The sequence below is a fragment of the Sebastes umbrosus genome, chromosome 13 (assembly GCF_015220745.1).
Source record: "Sebastes umbrosus isolate fSebUmb1 chromosome 13, fSebUmb1.pri, whole genome shotgun sequence".
Classification (NCBI taxonomy): Eukaryota; Metazoa; Chordata; class Actinopteri; order Perciformes; family Sebastidae; genus Sebastes; species Sebastes umbrosus.
In genome coordinates this window covers 1636994-1659304 of record NC_051281.1, presented here as the reverse complement: position 1 = coordinate 1659304, position 22311 = coordinate 1636994, and the positions used below count along the sequence as shown (strand labels likewise).

At 36.3% G+C, this 22311-nt stretch overlaps 1 protein-coding gene and 1 long non-coding RNA gene across 46 annotated transcripts in view; one reads left to right on the top strand and one right to left on the bottom strand.

Annotated features, from left to right (window-relative positions):
* Positions 1-199: 199 nt before the first annotated feature.
* On the top strand, positions 200-21784 carry LOC119500169. Its single transcript, XR_005209566.1, has 3 exons — positions 200-210; positions 1630-1637; positions 21705-21784. It is a non-coding gene; the product is annotated as an uncharacterized LOC119500169 (long non-coding RNA).
* Positions 2105-22311, bottom strand: part of neb (nebulin) — a 108739-nt gene continuing 88532 nt past the window's right edge. For 24 of the 45 annotated variants that reach the window (XM_037789707.1, XM_037789711.1, XM_037789705.1 and 21 more), the window contains 21 exons: positions 19638-19748; positions 18759-18872; positions 17400-17504; positions 17161-17265; positions 16778-16882; positions 16276-16368; positions 14833-14925; positions 14238-14330; positions 13595-13687; positions 13009-13101; positions 12565-12657; positions 12254-12346; positions 10052-10144; positions 9621-9713; positions 8163-8255; positions 7633-7740; positions 5970-6156; positions 5697-5789; positions 3894-4034; positions 3650-3753; positions 2105-2811 (listed from right to left, as the gene is read on the bottom strand). In XM_037789707.1, the coding sequence (XP_037645635.1) occupies positions 2638-2811; positions 3650-3753; positions 3894-4034; positions 5697-5789; positions 5970-6156; positions 7633-7740; positions 8163-8255; positions 9621-9713; positions 10052-10144; positions 12254-12346; positions 12565-12657; positions 13009-13101; positions 13595-13687; positions 14238-14330; positions 14833-14925; positions 16276-16368; positions 16778-16882; positions 17161-17265; positions 17400-17504; positions 18759-18872; positions 19638-19748 (2277 nt within the window). In that variant the 3' untranslated portion in view covers positions 2105-2637. The remainder of the gene's footprint in view (positions 2812-3649; positions 3754-3893; positions 4035-5696; positions 5790-5969; positions 6157-7632; positions 7741-8162; positions 8256-9620; positions 9714-10051; positions 10145-12253; positions 12347-12564; positions 12658-13008; positions 13102-13594; positions 13688-14237; positions 14331-14832; positions 14926-16275; positions 16369-16777; positions 16883-17160; positions 17266-17399; positions 17505-18758; positions 18873-19637; positions 19749-22311) is intronic. The other 21 variants (XM_037789753.1, XM_037789714.1, XM_037789719.1 and 18 more) reach the window with 19 other exon arrangements.

Genomic DNA, 22311 nt, shown 5'->3' with positions numbered 1-22311 from the left:
TTATTATTTTTAAAGGAACAGTGTGTAACATGTTGTACGATGGAGTATTATAGGGCCACATCGAGGGAAAAATAAATAAATGATAAATAGATCTCAGATTTCGAGAATAAAAAATAGGTCCTAATATTATGAGACTAAAGTCAGAAGTTTATGAGAAAAAAAAGTCTTTATATTACGAGAATAAAGTCATAACTTTACGTGAAAAAAGTCGTAATATTGCGAGAATAAAGTCGTAAATTTAAGAGAAAAAAAGTTGTATGACAATAAAGTCAGGAGTTTACAAGAAAAAAAGGTCCTAATATTACGAGACTAAAGTCATAATATTATGGGAATAAAGTTATAAGTTTAAGAGAAAAAAAGTCATAATATTATGAAAATAAAGTCGTAAATTTAAGAGACAAAAGTCGTAATGTTTTGAGATTAAAGACATAAGTTTACAAGAAAAAAAGTCAGAATATTATGAGAATAAAGTCATAAGTTTATGAGAAAAAAAGTTGTATGACAATAAAGTCAGGAGTTTACAAGAAAAAAAGGTCCTAATATTGCGAGACTAAAGTCATAATATTATGGGAATAAAGTAATAAGTTTAAGAGAAAAAAAGTAGTAATATTATGAGAAAAAAGTCGTAAATTGACGAGAAAAAAAATCTTAATATTATGAAGATAAAGTCATTAGTTTACTAGAAAAAAAGTCGTAATATTTTGAGAATAAAGACATAAGTATATGAGAAAAAAAGTCGTTATATTATTAGAATAAAATGAGAAGTTTACAAGAAAAAAAGTTGTAATATTACGAGAATAAAGTCATAAGTTTAAGAGGAAAAAAAGTCGTAATATTACAAGAATAAAGTCATAAGTTTAAGAGGAAAAAAAGTCGTAATATTACAAGAATAAAGTCATAAGTTTAAGTGAAAAAAATGCATAAAGTTATGAGAATAAAGTCATAAGTTATATGCATATGCCAGTCAGAATAAACATATTTGTCAAAATAATAATAATAATAACAATAATAATAATAATAATAATTCAACAAGCTACCACTTAGTCACATTTTTAGTTAAAAATTAAGCCCAAAACAATAATAATTAATTAATTCATTAATGAGCCAAGAAAATAAAGTTGACCAAACTGATCTTAAAATTATCAGTTTTTATATTTATTAAAGGAGCAGCTCATAGAGAGAGATTAGCTGAGGTCAGTCATTGTTTTTTTTGGATGGAAGACGTTTGTGGTTCCTGAAAAACGGTGAGAGTGGGAGCTCTTCGTTTTATTTTCTTTCTCTTCCGCATTTCACCAACTTTCCCTTCCGGTAGAGATCCTCAGGCCTTCCTGTGATTGGCTGTCCAGCTGACTCAGAGATCCTCAGGCCCTCCTGTGATTGGCTGTCCAGCTGACTCAGTGTTCAGGTACTAAAGACACATCTAGCCTGCTGATACTGTTCCTCTTTTTTTATTGATTTTATAACTTCTGTTTCTTTTTTTAAAAATGTTTTCAAATGCACATACCTCAAGATAAATATATTTTTAAACTTTTTTTAAAAATCTTTTTCAAATTATTGGAAAAATAATCTACAGTTACAGAATACTGAACAAAGGTCGTAATATTATGAGAATAAAGTCAGAACTTAAAGAGAAAAAAGTCGTAATATTATGAGAATAAAGTCAGAACTTAAAGAGAAAAAAGTCATAATATTATGAGAATAAAGTCAGAAGTTTAAGAGGAAAAAGTCATAATAGTATGAGAATAAAGTCAGAAGTTTAAGAAAAAAAAAGTCTTAATATTATGAGAATAAAGTCAGAAGTTTAAGAAAAAAAATCATAATATTATGAGAATAAAGTCATGTTTATGTGAAAAAATCGTATTATGAGAATAAAGTCAGAAGTTTACAAGAAAAAAGTATTATAAATTAAAATATTATTTAAAATATGAGAATAAAACTACAGTTACCAAGAGGAGTTAACGTTTGACATGATGATCGAATAAATACGCAGATTTAAGAGTTCCTTTTTCTGTAAGTGGACTTTAAGCATTATTATGGGGTCCACAAATCTATCAGTCACCACAGTAAATGTTATGTATTTCTGAATGAAAAGAAGGAGGCAGAGTGCTGCAGGAGCTCGGTGTGCTTTATTAGCTACTGATAATAATAATCGGAAGAAACAAAACACACTTATTCTACCAGTGGGCAGCCTTCAGTGTAAAGGAGGGAAGACTGAGGCTCGTCTCGTACAACTCTTCAGGAGCGGTTTCATCGTGAAGGAGACGGACTCCTTATTAGTTTCATTAGTTCTTCATTAGTCATTTATTTTTCTCTCTGTAGCATTTCCATTAAAGGCATAATTGGAACTATTTGAGAAAAAAACTTTTTTGTTTTTAAATATACACATAGCGTATTATTGTTAGTGAGTTTTTCCAAGAGAGTGTCAAACAATCTAAAACAGTCATAGTATGTATAATCAGTCACATCCACAGAGCAACGGGGTCAGCAGCGTATGAATCACAACACAATTAAAATACAGTCACAGAGCTACAAGAAAACTACACATTGCACTAAAGCCACGGTTGTGATCACAGGAAGTGGGCCCTGCGGATGCGTCGCGCCCACTCTGGAGGGACGATGGGCGGGCTTTTTCGTCTTTTAAACTGCTTCCACGTAGTTGGCCGGCAGCATGCCGGTCTTGCCGGTGCGCTGCACGGTGCCGTACATCCAGCCCTCGTCGATGGCCTGCACGTTGACGATGACGTCGGCGTCCTTGAAGGACACCTCGTCGTTGTCTGCTGCAGAGTAGTCGTACATGGCGCGCACGGTTTTCTGCAGAGAATATAGAAAATGAAAATTTAGGCGACATACTATAGTATGACTTTTTACAGGGCATTTTTTTATGACTAAGTATACAATGATTTTTTTATGATATTTTTATGACATACTATAGTATAACTTTTAAATGAAATTTTTGACGATATAATATACTATGACGTTTTTATGAAAATTTTGACACTATTTACTTTGTTTCTCTTTATTTTTATTTTATTAATTAATTAATTATTTTCTTTTCCCTATTTATTTTTCTCTATTTATTTTTTATTAATTTTTGTCTATTATTATTATTCCTAATCTATTTTTATTTTTTTTATTTCTATTTTCTAACTTTATCTCTCATTTTTATTTTATTTATATTTCTTTTTCTCTATTTCTTTTTTATTTCTTTTTATTTATTATTATTCATATTCTATTTTTTATTCTTTTATTTATATTTTCTAACTTTATCTCTCATTTTTATTTTATTTATATATTTGTTATTATTATTATTATTATAATTATTATTATTTCTTTTCCCTATTTCTTTTTCTCTATTTATTTTATATTTATTTCTGTTTATTATTATTCCTATTCTATTTTTGTATTCTTTTATTTATTTTTTCTAACTTTATCTCTCATTTTTATTTTATTTTAATTTATTTATCTATTTTCGTTATTCTTTTTCAATTCCTTTCCTATACTTCTATCTACTCTTCTCTCCTAATAAGACTTTAAACCACTGGAGGTCAGTAAAAACTAGATTTTCAGAGGCTGTTCTGCTGCTCTTTAAGCTTTCTATACTGACTTGTGCAGTGTGTGTGTGTAAACTAAGTGAATGTGTGTTACTAACCCCGGTGGTAGAGGGGTGAGAGGGGACGGAGGAGACGGTGGTCTGCTGGGTGGCCACTGAAGAGGACCTCTGCTGCACCTCCACAGTCTTAGCATGCTGGTAACCTGCAGATGTTAAGAGGGAAACCACTGATAAGTCCTAACACTGATGCATTTATACTGTAGATGCTAAACCCCACATATACTAGACTCCTACAGTGTATAACACATCATACAGCATACAGTGTTTGTTGAAGATCATTTACCGGTAGAGGAGGCCATGAAGCCGTTGCTGTAGAGGGACATGTGGTGGTCGGCGTCCTGGGACACCTCAGACTTCTCGTCAGCGCCGCCGCTCAACGCGCTGGTGGAGCGGGAGTGCTCCTTGCTGCGACGCTGAGCTTGAACTGTCAGAACAGCGTTAGAAATAAGATCGATACTTATGATCAGATCTAACATTTACATCACGGTAGCCACGGCTGGAACAAATCTATTTAAATTAACATAAATCTTTTTTTAATTCAGCCGGATATCTCAACAAATAGTGTCCGGATTGCTGTGAAATGTGACGTCAGATGATTACTCTAATGATATTGGGGACCATGCAGTGACATTTTGTCGAGCTTCTACTCCTATATTCACCTTCAAATAACACTTTAACTCTTAAAGTGGACTTAACATATCAAAAACATATTTAAAAAAAAAAACAAAAAAACTTTACTTTACCAGCCCTTATTTAGTAATTACTAGCTGTATATAATATATAATAAATCGCATGGTACATAACACACTATTATGTAGTTGTAAGCAGATATAAGGACAATTATAAGTGTTATTGTATTTTGTCAAAAAAAAATCATAATATTATGAGAATAAAGTCAGAAGTTTAAGAAAAGAAAATCATAATATTATAAGAATATAGTCAGAAGTTTTCAAGAAAAAAAGTTTTATTATGAGAATAAAATCTGAATTTTAAGAAAAAAAAGTCGTAATATTATGAGAATAATATAATAATATTATGAGAGTTAACGTTTGACATGATGATCGAATAAATATGCAGATTTAAGAGTTCCTTTTTCTGTAAGTGGACTTTAAGCATTATTATGGGGTTCACAAATCTATCAGTCACCACAGTAAACGTTATTTATTGTATTTGTCAAAAACTATAACTCCATAACTGGTCTATAAAGATCATGACGTAATAGTTTTGATGTGAATGATTTGTACGTACAAACAGTTAATAAACAAAACCGTAATATTTGTTCACGTGGCTAATTTACATATTATTATATACAATAATAAACACTTAAATTGATTACATTATAATGTATTTATTAAGTGTTGATATATTGCTTATAAATGCTAAATGTTTTTTGACAACATACTATACTATGACTTTTTTATTAAATTTTTGACGTTATAATATACTATGATTTTTTTATGAAAATTTAGGCACTATTTACTTTGTTTCTCTTTATTTTTATTTTATTAATTAATTAATAAATAAATAAATAAAATATTTTCTTTTCCCTATTTTCTTTTTCTTTCTTTCTTTTTTATTCATTTTTGTTTATTATTATTATTCATATTCTATTTTTTTATTCTTTTATTTCTATTTTCTAACTTCATCTCTCATTTTTATTTTATTTATATGTTTATTATTATTATTATTATTATAATTATTATTATTTCTTTTCCCTATTTCTTTTTCTCTATTTCTTTTTTATTTATTTTTATTTATTATTATTCCTATTCTATTTAAACACTTAAATTGCTTACATTATAGTGTATTTATTAAGTGTTGATATATTGCTTATAAATGCTAAATGGAGAGTTAAAATTGTACCAATATTTTGGACCATGATAAAATAGGTCTAATGGTGTGATTTCTATTAATTAATTTTTATTAATATCAGAATGTAATTAGCAGACGAAGCATAGAGAGAGAGGATTCAGCTCTTCTGACCCTTTGGGGGAAAAATTACAATTTAATACTTATTGATGTAAAACATAACTGAACTGATGTCTTCTTCTTTAGACCTACAGTACGATAAGTTTTATCATCTCACCTGACATCATGTGAAGACTCCTGGACTGGATGTTGTCCTCAGCCGGGTCGTAGTCGAACACAGAGCCGGGGTTCGTGCGCCACACACGCAGATCTGAGAGTCAAATACAGGATCAGTTAGTTACTTTACCATTTCTTTACAGTTCAAATGTCTTGTAGTTGGATTTTAAAGGACAGTTTTAACTTCAATGTCCATATTTTTATGTGAAAAGACACCATTAACCCCCAACAGGTAGGGAACAGGTGACTGTGTTCATGCTTGTTGTAAGTGTACCAGTGATGGTCTCCTGGTCGTGCTCGATGGCACGCCTCCTCTCCATCTCCACCACGCGCCTCTGGATGCCGCGGTAGTTGATGTCGCTGAAGTCCTGGGTGTTCTTCTTCACGCGCTCCGTCACCGGGTCGGTGGCGGTGGGAGTGAAGCTGCCCTTGCTCTTCTCAAAGTCCTCGTGGTATCTCACCTGGAGAACACAGATCACAACCACAGTGATGCCGACCATACACCAGAAGACACCTCCTCACATCTCAAGACGATGTGTCCTAAGTCACAGAGACTTTGCAAAGACTGGGGATGTGCATTCACACTGTTGTAAAGTTCTGGAGAGAGAGCACCTATTGGTTGTTCACGATCTTCACATCTTTATTCTTCACTATTTGCGATTACCGAGACTAAAAACGTGTTTGATTTTATCATAACACCAAGACGAGAAAAAGACTGACTGCTCGGACTGAGTTTTAAGACCACCTCACACCAAACGATCGAGATCACAGGAGCGTACCGCGACTCTAGCAAAACTCTCGTGAGTTTATTCCAACTTTGGAAATTTGTCATACACTGTCCTGCCCGAGGAAATACTCACTAGAGTCACCAAAAGTTAATCCTAAATATACCTGAAGGAGCATCGCTCAAAACAGTGAGGCGACACACGTCAGCTAAAACCACAATATCACTCTATATTTCAGCTGCTTGGCAGTAATGTTAGCTGACCAGACGAAGGTCTCTCCATGAACATGATTTAGATCTGATCATAGTGTTGGCTTTTCCTGCCTCAGCGCAGGCTGAGGCAGCGGGGCTCTGCAGCGAGTCTTCCTGCTCTCTCCGCCCGCAGCCGGAGTGAACAGTGAAAACACCGGCACCAGGTCGGTAACGAGACGATAACGTTTCTCTCTGCTGAGCCCCGTCACTTCACAAGACACGGGAAACCTCTGTTGGTCTGGAGGAGCTGCAGCAGTTATTTCTGCACAAACGTCCACTGAACATTCACTAGATATTCTCAGAGCTAAACTAACTCTTCTGCAGTGTGGAGCGAGCGCGCGTTCACGTCTAGAGGTGGAGCGAGCTGAGTGAGAACGCGCGCTCTGTCTGAGTGAAGGCGAGCAGGCAGAGGAGGAGAGGCAGCGGCCACACGCGAACGCGCATATGCGAGCGCGCATGTGTCCCGACCCGGTACATTTATACGCTTAAAAAGTTACAAACAGTCCCTTTAAAACACCAAAGTCACACAATAACAGAAACAAACTAACCGATGGAGGCAGCGGTAGACCAGCACCTCCTGTGTTCTGAGAGGTAACATTACTGTTTTTGTCAATGGAGTCTGGTGGCTTTGGCGAGAGCATAGATAACGGCTTCAGTTCGGCGGAAATATTCTAAATATAGCGTACACTTAAACTGATATTGATTCTTTTAGGTGTCCACCTGACAGCAGTACTGTACATGACCTATTTTTAAAGATTTACATCTTCAGTCGGAAGAAATGTGGGGCTGAGATCTACTGACAAGGTTGGTATCATCATAAACTGGTGAGAGACGGACTACCACACGTTGGTTTTGGTCTTAAATATGGACGAACGCCAGGCTTATCCTTCAAGTAGAGAAATAGTGGAAAACTAAACTACCTGCAGAAGAATTAGAGAATTAAACAACCACAAAATCTTACTCCAGAAATGATGCGCTGGGTCTCCCTGACGCGCCTCATCTCAGGCGTGTCCAGAACGAAGGCGGCCTTGCCCTGGACCTGCTTACGGAAACTGTCCGAGTACAGCACCTAGATGGAGCAGAGGACGCACGGTGAGCGGCTGGAACGCATCAAACACCTGAAGCCGTCATATATATACAAGTCACAGCACAACACAAAGGGTGGAGGCTGAACGGCAACAGGACACACACACAGCTGCTGGGATTACTGGGAGTTCAGACGGATGAATTAGCAGGGAGGTTGAAGTATTAAAGGAGAACATGATTACGTCCCAGTCTTCAGTGGGAGGACGACGGGGGTGGGGGGCGGGATGAAGAGGAGTACGACAGGAGAGGTTAGCGGTGATGATGTGCACAGACACACCACAGCTGATTAAACACATTTATAAAGAGAGAGGGGAGAATTAATACAGTTAACTAGAGACAGGTAGAGAGGGGTTACGTAGAACATATTGGAAGTAGAATACGTTCTAGCGGTGGTTCTGAAGGTACCGAGCTAATGTTTTCTTGGTTCCGTTTGACCCGCTCCATCTCAGGGGTAAACGTCACAGGAGTCCCTTTGGCTGAGCTGTCTTTATACAACACCTACAGGACAGAAGCACAGTGGCCCAACGGGCTAGTCAGACACTCGGAACCACACACAGACAGAACACACACCTATAGGACGGCTTTCAGAGACTCGGATCAACCTCAAACACTGAAGATACAGACGCAGCGGGTTTCAGGAGATTTACAAGAGGAGTTAATCTCAGAGAAGGAATTGCTTCCAGTTGTTTTTAGAGGATATTTAAAGGAACAGTGTGTAACATTTTCGGGGGGATATAATATTCATAAATATGTTTTCATTAGAGTATAATCATCTGAAACTTTCACATCAGCGGCCCGGATCCGAGTACACTTGACCCCAAAGTCCAGTTCGTTTGATTAGTGTGAACGATCCGTACCGTACTCGGGCACGGTTCGTCGATCCGTTTAATCATAAATTAAGAGAAAAAAACCCCTCAGATATTTTCTGAGATTAAAATCGTAAATTAAGAGAAAAAAACTCAGATGTTCTCTGAGATTAAAGTCCCAAATTTACGGGAAAAAACTCTGATACTCTCTGAAATTAAAGTCGGAAATTTATGAAAAAAATACCTTGGATATTCTGAGATTAAAATCGCAAATTTACGCGAAAAAACGTGAATATTCTCTGAGATTAAAATCAGAAATTTGAGGGGAAAAAACTTGGATATTTTCTGAGATTCAAATTGTAAATTAAGAGAAAAAAAATTCAGATGCTCTCTGAGATTAAAGTCGCAAATTTATGAGAAAATAACTTGGATATTCTCTGAGATTAAAATCGGTGAGCAGACGGGTACTCTCTAGTTGGTTGCAATCTGCAACCACACCACTAGACGCCGCCAAATCCTACACACTGTCCCTTTAAGCAGTGTCTGAGAAATTGGTCCTATAGAGTGACTCTTCCTGGTATCTCCCTGCCAGGATCTCTGTTGTGGACAAACAAACATGTGGAAACAAACATAAACACACTCCTCTAACGCTGCAGCAGGAGATTTAGTTTGTCGTTAGCTGTGGAGTGGAAATTAACTTAGCGGCTTGAAAATAAAAAGCTGGGCTGTGGGTTAGAAGATACAGAATACTGGGCGTCACATCACAGGCCACAAGAGGAGGGTTTCACTCAGCTCCAAGCGTTGAAGATTAAAGAAAAAAAAGGATGGATGAATGAAAATGAAGGGTCAAAGAGGTGATGATGATGGGCTGGAGCTCAGGAAACAGTCGGTGCCTTGGATGAAGATGGATGAAGATGAGCGAGAGGTGATGACAGCAGGAGAAGGGTGGGGAGGGAGGGAGTAGCAAACAGGCTTATAATGAGGGATGAGGGATGAGCACTACTAGATCCACTCTCAATGGTTAGGGAGCACACGTGGTTCGGTTTTGTTCCGCTACCGAGCTGATGTTCTTCTGGGTCTGTTTGACCCGCTTCACCTCGGGGAGGTCCGATATAGCCGTTCCTCGACCCAGAGAGTCCTTGTATTTTATCTACCCAACACGACAGTTTGGGTTTGAGAGAGAAAGTGGAGGAAAAAAAAGTCAATCAGAGAAGAACTGCAGGAAGACAAGAGACACAACACGGCACCAACCAAAAACAACCACAGCAAACATGGAATTAAACACATTTTCCCTGAGAGGATGGAGAAGCAGGTTATGATGGTGAGGTTCAGCCGACCCCACCAGGCTCACTGGTGTTATATAACTGCTGCGTGGTGGGCGTGACATCTTAAAGGCTCTAAAGGAGAGTTGTTATGAGTGTGTTTGAGGGAGATGAAGGGTGAGGAAGAGGGGCGGATGGATACAGGGTCACTCTCTCTGAGGAGTACCGTGCTAATGTTGAGCTGATTGCGTTTGACTCTCTCCATCTCTGGGGTCTCTGACACTGATGTGCCTTGTTCCACTCCTTCTTTGTATTGAATCTTTTGAATGAGACAACACGGAAAAAGTCAAATATCGCGGCAACACACTCAAAGAAATATTAGTTTTCAATTTAAAGGGATAGTTCGGGTGTTTCGAGGTACTTCTCCGTAGTCAGTGTATTACCGACAGTAGATGGAGCAAAGTAATGTATTGCTGTGGACGGGAGCAAAACACCTAAAAAGTTTAAAGGGACTATTTGTAACTCTCAGAAATGCTTGTTAACAGCGACAACTGTGGTGGTGAAGTCAACGAAAGTCAGCGTCGGGCTCGTGCTTGCTCGCTCTAAATATACATGAAGGAGCATCGCTCAAAACAGTGAGGCGACGCACGTCAGCTAAAACCACAATATCACTCTATATTTCAGCTGCTTGGCAGTAATGTTAGCTGACCAGACCAAGGTCTCTCCATGAACATGATTTAGATCTGATCCTAGTGTTGGCTTTTCCTGCTTCAGTGCAGGCTGAGGCAGCGGGGCTCTGCAGCGTGTCTCCCTGCTCACTCCGCCCGCAGCCGGAGAGAGCAGAGGAGACACCGGCACCCGGTCGGTAACGAGATGACAACGTGTCTCTCTGCAGAGCTCCGTGACTTCACAAGACACGGGAAACCTCTGTTGGTCTGGAGGAGCTGCAGCAGTTATTTCTGCACAAACGTCCACTGTACATTCACTAGATATTCTCAGAGCTAAACTAACTCTTCTGCAGTGTGGAGTGAGCGCGCGTTCACGTCTAGAGGTGGAGCGAGCTGAGCGAGAACGCGCGCTCTGTCTGAATGAAGACAAGCAGGCAGAGGAGGAGAGGCAGCGGCCACACGCGAACGCGCATGTGTCCCGACCCGCTACATTTATACGCTTAAAAAGTTACAATATATATATATATATATATATATATATATTCTATATTTAGAATATTTTCATCGCTTTACCTCACTGTCAGACAGCCCTTTCTAACGGGGAACTGAAGCCGTTGTATCCATCTATTCTCTCTTCAAAGCCACCAGACTCCATTGAAAAACACAGTAATTTTAGCTTGCAGAACACGGGAGGTGCTGGTCTTCCACTGCCTCGATCAGTTAGTTTGCTAATCGAGTGCTGCAGGGATGACGTATTTTTGTAGTGCAACAGGAAGTTGGCATCACTCTGGTTCCCTCCACTAAGAGCCAGTGGGATTGTTCCGTTGGGTTACACGTTTTGTTCAGCAAGACAATCTCCACTAATGAAAACCACTTTATGATTTTTGAAGTGTGAATACAATCACCAGAAGTAAAAAGCTAACTCTAGTCTATAAACAAACTACACCATGGACCTTATTTCAGGCATCTAACTAAAAACCCATTGACTTCCAGACGAGGGAACAGGAAGTGTTAAAATGCTAACTCATCTCTGGGTTTTAAGGACTCATTCCTGCAGCACTCTATTGCTATTGTGTGACTTTGGTGAATCCGAACTAACCAAAGTCACACAATAACACAAACTATCTAACCGATGGAGGCAGCGGTAGACCGGCGTGTTCTCTGAGGTAAAATTAGTGTTTTTATCAATGGAGTCTGGTGGCTTTGGTGAGAGCATAGATAACAGCTTCGATTCCCCGTCGGAAACACAGACTGTAGAACTGTTTGACGGCAAAGTAAACCTGCAAAAATATACTAAATATAGCGTGCACTTTAACTGATATAGATATTTTTAGGTGTCTAAAATACGTCTTGTTAGGTGTCTAAATGACATTGCTACTGTGCTGGTACTCCTGTCTGTTTCTCCAAACTCCATCTACTGTAGGTAATGCACTGACTATGGAGAAGAACCTCATACAACCACACTGAGAAACACCCGAACTATCCCATTAAGGAAATAAAAATTAAAGAAATCGAGGGAAATGAAAACTTATTAAGGAACAAATGGGGGGGAAATTATGTTTTTGTGGAAATCAAGAACTCAAGTCGTCAACCAAGGCTGGTAAAAAGGAATGATTCATGAAACTTAGTTAGGATGGAGGAGAGGAAACCAGTACTAAACTAACGGAGGGTTTTGTAGACTAGTAGGAGAGGTCAGAGGGCGTCATGGGAAATGATTATAAGGGGTTAAGATAAGGGTCACTGCAGTCCTTTTCCTCTACCAAGCTGATATTCTTCTGGGTTTCTCGGACCCGCTTCACCTCAGGGAGATCTGGTATGGATGTGCCTTGACCCACAGAATCCTTGTACTGAATCTGTCCGTTGCATAAGTTACACAAACACAGAGTAAGACAGGGACAAACAAAAGTACAGTATGTACTGTGTTATATCTGCGTGGTGGGTCTGATGTGATGAAAATAACAGTTCTGACATCTAAAGGCTCTAAAGGAGAGTTGTTATGAGTGTGTTTGAGGGAGATGAAGGGTGAGGAAGAGGGGCGGATGAATACAGGGTCACTCTCTCCGAGGAGTACCGTGCTAATGTTGTGCTGATTGCGTTTGACTCTCTCCATCTCTGGGGTCTCTGATACTGATGTGCCTTGTCCCACTCCTTCTTTGTATTGAATCTTTTGAACGAGACAACACAAAAAAAACGTCACATATGGCGATAACACACTCAAAGAAATATTAGGAGGGAAGGAAATGCCAAAAAAATAAAATTAAAATAAAGAAATGCAGGGAAATTAACTTATTTAGGAAAAAAATATGGTGGAGGAATTATCTTTTTGTGGAAATTAAAAATCAAGTCGTCAACCAAGGCTGGTAAAAAGGAATGATTTATGAAACTGATTAGGATGGAGGAGAAAAACCAGAACTAAACTAACGGAGGGTAAAGGTTTCTAGACTTTTAGACTAGTAGGAGAGGTCAGAGGTCAGAGGGCGTTATGATAAGGGTCACGGCAGTCCTTTTCCTCTACCAAGCTGATATTCTTCTGGGTTTCTCGGACCCGCTTCACCTCAGGGAGATCTGGTATGGATGTGCCTTGACCCACAGAGTCCTTGTACTGAATCTGCCCCATAAGTTACACAAACACAGAGTAAGACAGGGACGAATAAAAACATATAAAAAAACTTGGATATTCTCTAAAATTAAAGTCGTAAATTAAGAGAAAATAAACTTTGATATTCACTGAGATTAAAATAATACATTTATGAGAAAAATAACTTGGATATTCTTTGAATTTAAAATCTTAAATTTATAAGAAAATAACCTCGGATATTCTCTGAGATTAATGTTGTTAATTTACAAGAAAAAATTCTGAAATACAATTCTTTAGGAAAAATGGTGGGAAATATATCTTTTTGTGGAAATTCAAAATCAAGTCGTCAACCAAGGCTGGTGAAAAGGAGTGATTTATGAAACTTAGTTAGGATGAAGGAGGAGAAACCAGATCTAAACTAACGGAGGGTAAAGGTTTCTAGACTTTTAGACTAGTAGGAGAGGTCAGAGGTCAGAGGTCAGAGGGCGTTAAGATAAGGGTCACTGCAGTGCTTTTCCTCTACCAAGCTGATATTCTTCTGGGTTTCTCGGACCCGCTTCACCTCAGGGAGATCTGGTATGGATGTGCCTTGACCCACAGAATCCTTGTACTGAATCTGCCCGTTGCATAAATTACACAAACACAGAGTAAGACAGAGACAAATAAAAACATATTAAAAAACCTCGGCTATTCTCTCGCAAATTTACGGGGAAAGAACCTTGGATATTCTTTGAGATTAAAATAACACATTTACAAGAAAAAAAATTGGGATTTTCTCTGAGATTAAAGTCGTAAATTTATTAGAAAAAAAAACTCAGAAATTCTTTGAGATTAAAATAATAAATTTACAAGAAAAAACCTTGGATATTTTCTGAAATTAAAATCATAAATTAAGGAAATGCCAAAAAAATAAAAAATCCAGGGAAATGCACTTATGTAGGAAAAAAATGGGGGGAAATATCTTTTTGTGGAAATTCAAAATCAAGTCGTCAACCAAGGCTGGTAAAAAGGAGTGATTTATGAAATTTAGTTAGGATGGAGGAGGAGAAACCGGATCTAAACTAACGGAGGGTAAAGGTTTCTAGACTTTTAGACTAGTAGGAGAGGTCAGAGGTCAGAGGTCAGAGGGCGTTAAGATAAGGGTCACTGCAGTGCTTTTCCTCTACCAAGCTGATATTCTTCTGGGTTTCTCGGACCCGCTTCACCTCAGGGAGATCTGGTATGGATGTGCCTTGACCCACAGAATCCTTGTACTGAATCTGCCCGTTGCAGAAATTACACAGACACAGAGTAAGACAGAGACAAATAAAAACATATAAAAAAACCTTGGCTATTCTCTCGCAAATTTACGGGAAATAATCTTGGATATTCTTTGAGATTAAAATAATAAATTTAAAAGAAAAAAATTTAGATTTTCTCTGAAATTAATGTAATAAATTTACGAGAAAAAAAACCTTGGATATTCTCTGAGATTAAAATTATAAATTTAGGAAATGCCAAAAAAATAAAAAAATAAAAAATCCAGGGAAATGAACTTATTTAGGAAAAAATGGGGGGAAATATCTTTTTGTGGAAATTCAAAATCAAGGCATCAACCAAGGCTGGTAAAAAGGAGTGATTTATGAAACTCAGTTAGGATGGAGGAGGAGAAACCAGAACTAAACTAACGGAGGGTAAAGGTTTCTAGACTTTTAGACTAGTAGGAGAGGTCAAAGGTCAGAGGGCGTTATGATAAGGGTCACTGCAGTGCTTTTCCTCTACCAAGCTGATATTCTTCTGGGTTTCTCGGACCCGCTTCACCTCAGGGAGATCTGGTATGGATGTGCCTTGACCCACAGAATCCTTGTACTGAATCTGCCCGTTGCAGAAATTACACAGACACAGAGTAAGACAGAGACAAACAAGAGCACAGTATGTACTGTAGACACAAACACGTCCATCCATTCACAACAACAGCACACAACAACCGACAGTAACATGTTGTTACTTACAGTATACCGATTTTCACATATTTCAGTGGTAGTCGGGTCGGCAGTAAGTAAGGTTGTGAAATATGTTCGTTCTGCTTTCAAAATGGATTAATTTAGTTTATTACTTCAGGGTTTAGATGCAATGAATTATCATGAGAAAGAAAATCCCACAGAGCCCTCAAAGTCCCAGTAAATGTTAACTTGTGTAAACAATTAATTAATATATAAACTGAGAAAAAGTTACGAGAAAAAAAACTCTGATATTTCCTGAGATTAAAATAGTAAATTCACGAGAAAAAAATTAGATATTCTCTGAGATTAAAATTGGAAATTAAGAGAAAAAAACTTTGGATATTCTAAGAAATTAAAATTGGAAATTTACCAGAAAAATAACCTAAAATATTCTCTCTGAGATTAAAGTAATAACTTTCAGAGAACATTTTTTTTGATATTCTCTGAGATTAAAATCATGATTTATCACAAATTTACAGTATTATTATTTTAAAAAACTGAGTTTTTTTTTCATAAATTTACCACTATAATCTCAGAGAATATTCAAGTTTTTTCCTAGTAAATCTGTGGCTTTAATCTCAGAGAATCACTAAATTTTTTCTTGCAAATTTATGATTTAATAATCTCAGAGAATATTCAATTTTTTCTCAAAAATTATTTTTTTTCTCATAAATTTACCACTTTAATCTCAGAAAATATTTAATCTTTTTTCACACTAAATTTACAACCTTAATATTAGACAATATTTAATTTCTTTTCTCGTAAATTTGTGAATTGTTTTCTTGTAAATTTACCACTTTAATCTAGGAATATCAGAGCTTTTTTTTTAATTAATATTACCCCCATCCTCCCAGCTCTGTAATTTTATTCTTTTACCTACAATCATGTTAATATGCCACTGTAGAATACAAACTACTGTCTTGCAGTAAAGTTGGGCAAAGAAGTATTTACATCTTTATGTTTCCACAAGTTAACAACAAAAACATTCAGGGCTTTGGGGGCTCCATAAAACCATATAATTAGTAAAAAAAAAAAAAACTACAACTAAAAAGTTAAATAATAAGCATGATAGAAATCTGTGTTGGATTGAAAATGGCTATTTGGAGAGATTACATGTTAAAATAGGTCTGGTTATATTGCTGGTCACTAGGGAAGGAGGGAATATGGAGGGAGGACTGGTTGAGGAGGAGATGAAGGAGGGCAGGGTCACTCTGTGGAGTACCGTGCTAATGTTCCGCTGGTTGCGTTTTACTCTCTCCGTCTCGGGGGTCTCGGGCAAAGCGGTTCCTCCACCCAAATCGTCTTTGTACTGAATCTTTACATGAACGAGGAATGAAAGCAGCAACCAGAGATTAACTCTTGGGATTATGAGGACGAAGGAACTACATTTGATTTAGCTGCGTTGGACCTTTGTGAGCAAAATCCGACACACACCAACAAAAACAAACATCAACATTTAAAGGACCACATATCGTCTGGACGCTTCCACAACAATATAGCGCCGTAAACAAGTATTTAACAGCACACAAGCTCCGCACTAACACGTATAACTATAGAACAAACTGTCAGGGGTTAGTTGCATGAATTAAAATGCTGCATATTCTACAAGGTTCTGTTTGGTCCAAAGAAAGGAGGGCTGCATATCAGGGGAGAAAGTTAAAAAAATAAATAAGAAAAACTGTTATTATAAAACATTAAGAAAAAAGATATTATGGAGTAGATACCAAGCTGAAATTCTTTGTATTCTCTTTAACACGAAGCATTTCAGGAGTGTCCTTTATAGTAGACACTTTGCCCATTATGTTTTTATGGTCAATCTGGTATTGATGCTACAAGGAGAAAAACAAAAGTGCAGTTAAAATGTTTCACAATAATAAAAAAAGAAGAAGAGAAACTACTGAAAAGTAGCTTAGTTTCAGCTCAGGATTAAAATATTGACACCAAACACTTAATTTACCACTAACAGTACACAAGTATTACAGATAATACTTTACAGCAGACGTGGAGACATAGACACCAGACACCAGAAGAACCTCTGACTTCATACTGTACACGCTGAGACACGCTGCCCCAGTAAGAACCAGTTTCATTTACATTTATTACTTACGGTGCTGAAGTTCTTCTGGTTCTCACGGACTCTCTGCATCTCCGGAGTGTCAAAGACGGGCACAAAGTGAGACATGGTCTTCTCTGCCTCCTCTCTGTACTTTTTCTGTTAGACAAAAACAGGATTTTTTAAATTAAAATAAACATAAAGGTGTTTTAAACAGTATTTCAGAAGTTCTCAGACAGAGATATTTATTTTTAATGAAACTTTTTGCAGATTGACTCAGGTCGATAATGTACCTGGCTGATGATGTTCCTCATCTGCTGAGCGTGGAGGATGTCTGGGGTGTCGATGACGCTCGTGTAGCTGGCCCGGTCCATCTCAGCAGTGTGCTTGTACTTAGTCTAAAGAACAGAAAACATTATTCAGGTGATGGCCAGGATTTCCTTCGATTCTTGCAGCTGAGACATCACACTGATAAAATATTTAGAGAAATATTAAAAAATTAGATATTCTCTGGGATTAAAGTCGTAAATTTCTGAGAAAATAACCTTGGATATTCTCAGATTAAATCGTAAATTTATGAGAAAGTAACCGAAAATATTCTCTCTGAGACTAAAGTAATAACTTTCAGAGAATTTTTTTTGATATTCTCTGAGGTTAAAATCATGATTTATCACAAATTTACAGTATTATTTATTTCAAAAAAATATTTTTTTTCTTGCAAATTTATGATTTAATAATCTCAGAGAATATTCAATTTTTTCTCATAAATTCGATTTTTTTCTCATAAATTTACCACTTTAATCTCAGAAAATATTTAATCTTTTTTCACGCTAAATTTACAACTTTAATATTAGAGAATATTCAATTTCTTTTCTCGTAAATTTGTGGATCTTTTTCTTGTAAATTTACCACTTTAATCTAGGAAAATTAGAGCTTTTTTTTTAGAATATTACCCCCATCCTCCCAGCTCTGTAATTTTATTCTTTTACCTACAATCATGGTCTTAATATGCCACTGTAGAATACAAACTACTGTCTTGCAGTAAAGTTGGGCAAAGAAGTATTTACATCTTTATGTTTCCACAAGTTAACAACAAAAACATTCAGGGCTTTGGGGGCTCCATAAAACCATATAATTAGTAAAAAAAAGAACAACAACTAAAAAGTTAAATTATAAGCATGACAGAAATCTGTGTTGAATTGAAAATGGCCAGAGGAGAAGATTTGGAAAAATCAAGATCTGGAACTGGTGTATTCAGAGTTTTTATTTCAGCATGACTAAGATGAGCACCGACGTCGTTAAACACGAACAGTGACGATATCAAACATGCAATATCTTTGATGAAAAAAGAAAAAAAATGTAGATTAAAAACGTAAAAACGTTTCAAAATCTCTTTATTTTTGTCACCGGCTGAACTCATTGATGAGCGCCGTCAGTCAAGAGGACTCAAACTAACTGCAAACCTGCATTTGATTTGTTTGGTTTAAAAAATAACAGTTTAGAAATGTAAGATGCTTTGGACCCGTTGACTTTCTACTCAAATAAAAAGGAAATGTATATTTTTAAAAAGCATAGACATACTTAGACCAGAACTGCTCTATGAACTATTTATATATTTCCCAGAAAATCTGAAAACAGAATGTGCTTCATACCTGACTGAGGATGTCGGTAGCGTTCCTCGCCCTCATGAAGTCGGGGGTGTCGTTAGCCAAAGCCATCATGCCCTTTCCCTTGATCTCCAGCTCCAGCGCCTTCTTGTACTCTCTCTGTAAATATTACAGGTGATTAAAGGTCACATATAAATACACACTGTGTTTGCTAAAAGCACACAGGACTGACTATAAATAAAAGGGGTTCAACTCATGTGGGGCTGCAAAACCAAAACGTCTAGGGGAATAGTAAATAAAGAAGAGTTAGAAGAAGTTAAACAGATGAATTGGGCAGCAGATTGGGCGTGAAGCTCCGTTAAAAACTGAAAAATAAAACGGTAGTTAAGGACAGTGTGTTAAAGCATAATTAGGCAGTTTAAACAAACCAAATTTTCCATTATCTCAGTTTATTTACAGTGCTACGTCTATCGTGCACTCCAAAGATTAACCTCAAGAGCACGCAGAGCAAATCTCGACAAAAAAATAACTAATTTAAAATGCTATAATATAAAAAAGTGAACTATAAAGTCAAAGAATAAAATCCTGAAATACAATACGGCATGTTGTATCAAAAACAATTAAACTAAATGTGCTTTGAGTACATTTAAGGTTGACTTTTGGAGTATTAACAAACATAAAAGAACAAGAGTACAAGAGGAAATCGTGGGAAAATCAAAGGTGAAGGTCAAGATGAGAACATTTTACAGAAATCAAAGCTGGAAAATTAGTGATGTCATGAAGCGAGGATAAAACTAAGTGTGAAACCCAGCAGTCGCCCTTTTAGTGGGGTGATGAAGCTTGAGTTAAAGAGGGAAGGATTGGGGGATTGTGGGAAGGCACTCGGGTTGAGAGCGGTTTCCATCGCCCCTCGGCCAGTCGTACCTCACACAGGATATGAGTGGCATTCTTTGCTCTCAAAAGCTCCGGAGTTTCCTCCAGTGTAGTTAGCCCTTTACCCTTCACTCCCTCCTCTAGATCCCTCCTGTACTCTCTCTACAGGATGGGAGAAGAAGAACAGAGAGACTGGGCACACAGGCAAGGCCAGGCCAAGGCATACAGACAGACAGTACACAGTAGGACAAGCTCTCTGCTGCTTGTCCTCTGAGCTCAAAGTCACCAAACATCCCCAAAAAACAAACTGAAGCAGAGTTTAGGTCTATTAAATCATTATAAACAGTAGGCGATTTGAGGGGGGATGAAATCCTCCTTGTTAGCCTGCCATCCCCCCGCTCCATCCCCTAGTAGCGATTTATTAGTTTTAACGGGGAGGCGAACCGCCACATGAACGACTCTCTTGTTTCTGTATTTAGAGATATTTAGAGATTTTTTTTTCAGACATTTTTTTCAGATTTTTTTTTTTCAGACTTTTTTTTCGGAATTTTTTTTCAGACTTTTTACAGACATTTTTTTCAGATCTTTTTTTTCAGACTATTTTTTCAGAAGTTTTTCAGATCTTTTTTTTTAGACTTTTTTTTCAGACATTTTTCAGATCTTTTTTTTCCCAGATCTTTTTTTTCTGACATTTTTCCAGACATTTTTTTCAGACATTTTTCAGATCTTTTTTTTTTCAGAAATTTTTTTCGGAAATTTTTTCAGATCTTTTTTTTCAGACATTTTTTCAGATCTTTTTTTTCAGAATTTTTTCAGATCTTTTTTTTCAGACTTTTTTTCAGATCTTTTTTTTCAGAATTTTTTTTCAGATTTTTTTTTTTCAGACTTTTTTTTCGGAATTTTTTTTCAGACTTTTTACAGACATTTTTTTTCAGATCTTTTTTTTCAGACTATTTTTTCAGAAGTTTTTCAGATCTTTTTTTTTCAGACTTTTTTTCAGACATTTTTCAGAGATTTTTTTTCGGACTTTTTTTTCAAACTTTTTTCAGACATTTTTTTCAGATCTTTTTTTTCAGACTATTTTTTCAGAAGTTTTTCAGATCTTTTTTTTCAGACTTTTTTTTCAGACATTTTTCAGATCTTTTTTTTCCAGATCTTTTTTTTCTGACATTTTTCCAGACATTTTTTTCAGACATTTTTCAGATCTTTTTTTTTTCAGAAATTTTTTTCGGAAATTTTTTCAGATCTTTTTTTTCAGACTTTTTTTCAGATCTTTTTTTTCAGAATTTTTTTTCAGACTTTTTTTCAAACATTTTTCAGATCTTTTTTTTCAGAATTTTTTCAGATCTTTTTTTTCAGACTTTTTTTCAGATCTTTTTTTTCAGAATTTTTTTTCAGACTTTTTTTCAAACATTTTTCAGATCTTTTTTTTCCAGATCTTTTTTTCCAGACTTTTTTCAGACTCTTTTCAGATCTTTTTTTTCAGACTTTTTCAGATCTTTTTTTCGGAAATTTTTTTCAGATCTTTTTTTTCAGACTTTTTTTTTCAGACTTTTTCAGATCTTTTTTTTGGAAAGTTTTTCAGATCTTTTCTTTTCAGACTTTTTTTCAGACATTTTTTTTTTCAGACTATTTTTTCAGAAGTTTTTCAGATTTTTTTTTTCAGACTTTTTTTCAGACATTTTTCAGATCTTTTTTTTCCAGATCTTTTTTTTTCGGACATTTTTCCAGACTTTTTTTTCCAGATCTTTTTCAGATCTTTTTTTTTTCAGAATTTGTTTTCGGAAATTTTTTCAGATCTTTTTTTTCAGACATTTTTTCAGATCTTTTTTTTTCAGACTTTTTTTTCAGAAATTTTTCAGATCTTTTTTTTTCAGAATTTTTTTTCGGAAATTTTTTCAGATCTTTTTTTTCAGATCTTTTTTTTCAGACTTTTTTTCAGATCTTTTTTTTCAGAATTTTTTTTCAGACTTTTTTTCAGACATTTTTCAGATCTTTTTTTTCGGACATTTTTTCAGATCTTTTTTTTTTTCAGATCTTTTTTTTTTTTCAGATCTTTTTTTTTCGGACATTTTTTCAGATCTTTTTTTTCAGACATTTTTTTCAGACATTTTTCAGATCTCTAAATATCTCTAAATACAGAAACAAGAGAGTCGTTCATGTGGCGGTTTGCCTCCCCGTTAAAACTAATAAATCGCCTACTGATTATAAAACAGTGAATATTGTCATAATCAGTCACAGTTTCACAGCGAGAGACTGGAGACATTGGTGACTTTGGCAAGAATCCTGATAAAAGACAATGTGAACCACATTTTATCATATAGAGCGTAGAGACAAAAACAAAAACAACAACATGACAACTCAGGTCAGCATTTCACCTCATTGATTGATATTCATGCAGACTTTTTAACATAAAGCTGTTAGTAGTCTCCTGATTGTGACTTTAGGAGTCCAAGATGTCAGTGGACACAGATATAAATACATATAAGCAACACTATAGATAAAGAGAAGGGATAAATGATGCATTATTAAGAGTTTAGGGCTGTGTAGTGAATCATGCGAGGAAACTAAAAACTTCATGGGTGAACCTACAGGAAGTCAAGAGAGAAGGAAGCACTCGTGGGATTAAAGAAACCAAAGTGGTGAACAGGAAGAGGGACCGTGGTTGTGATATCGTCTTAGTATGATTATAAGGAATGGGTGAAGTAAATAGGGGTCGGGGATA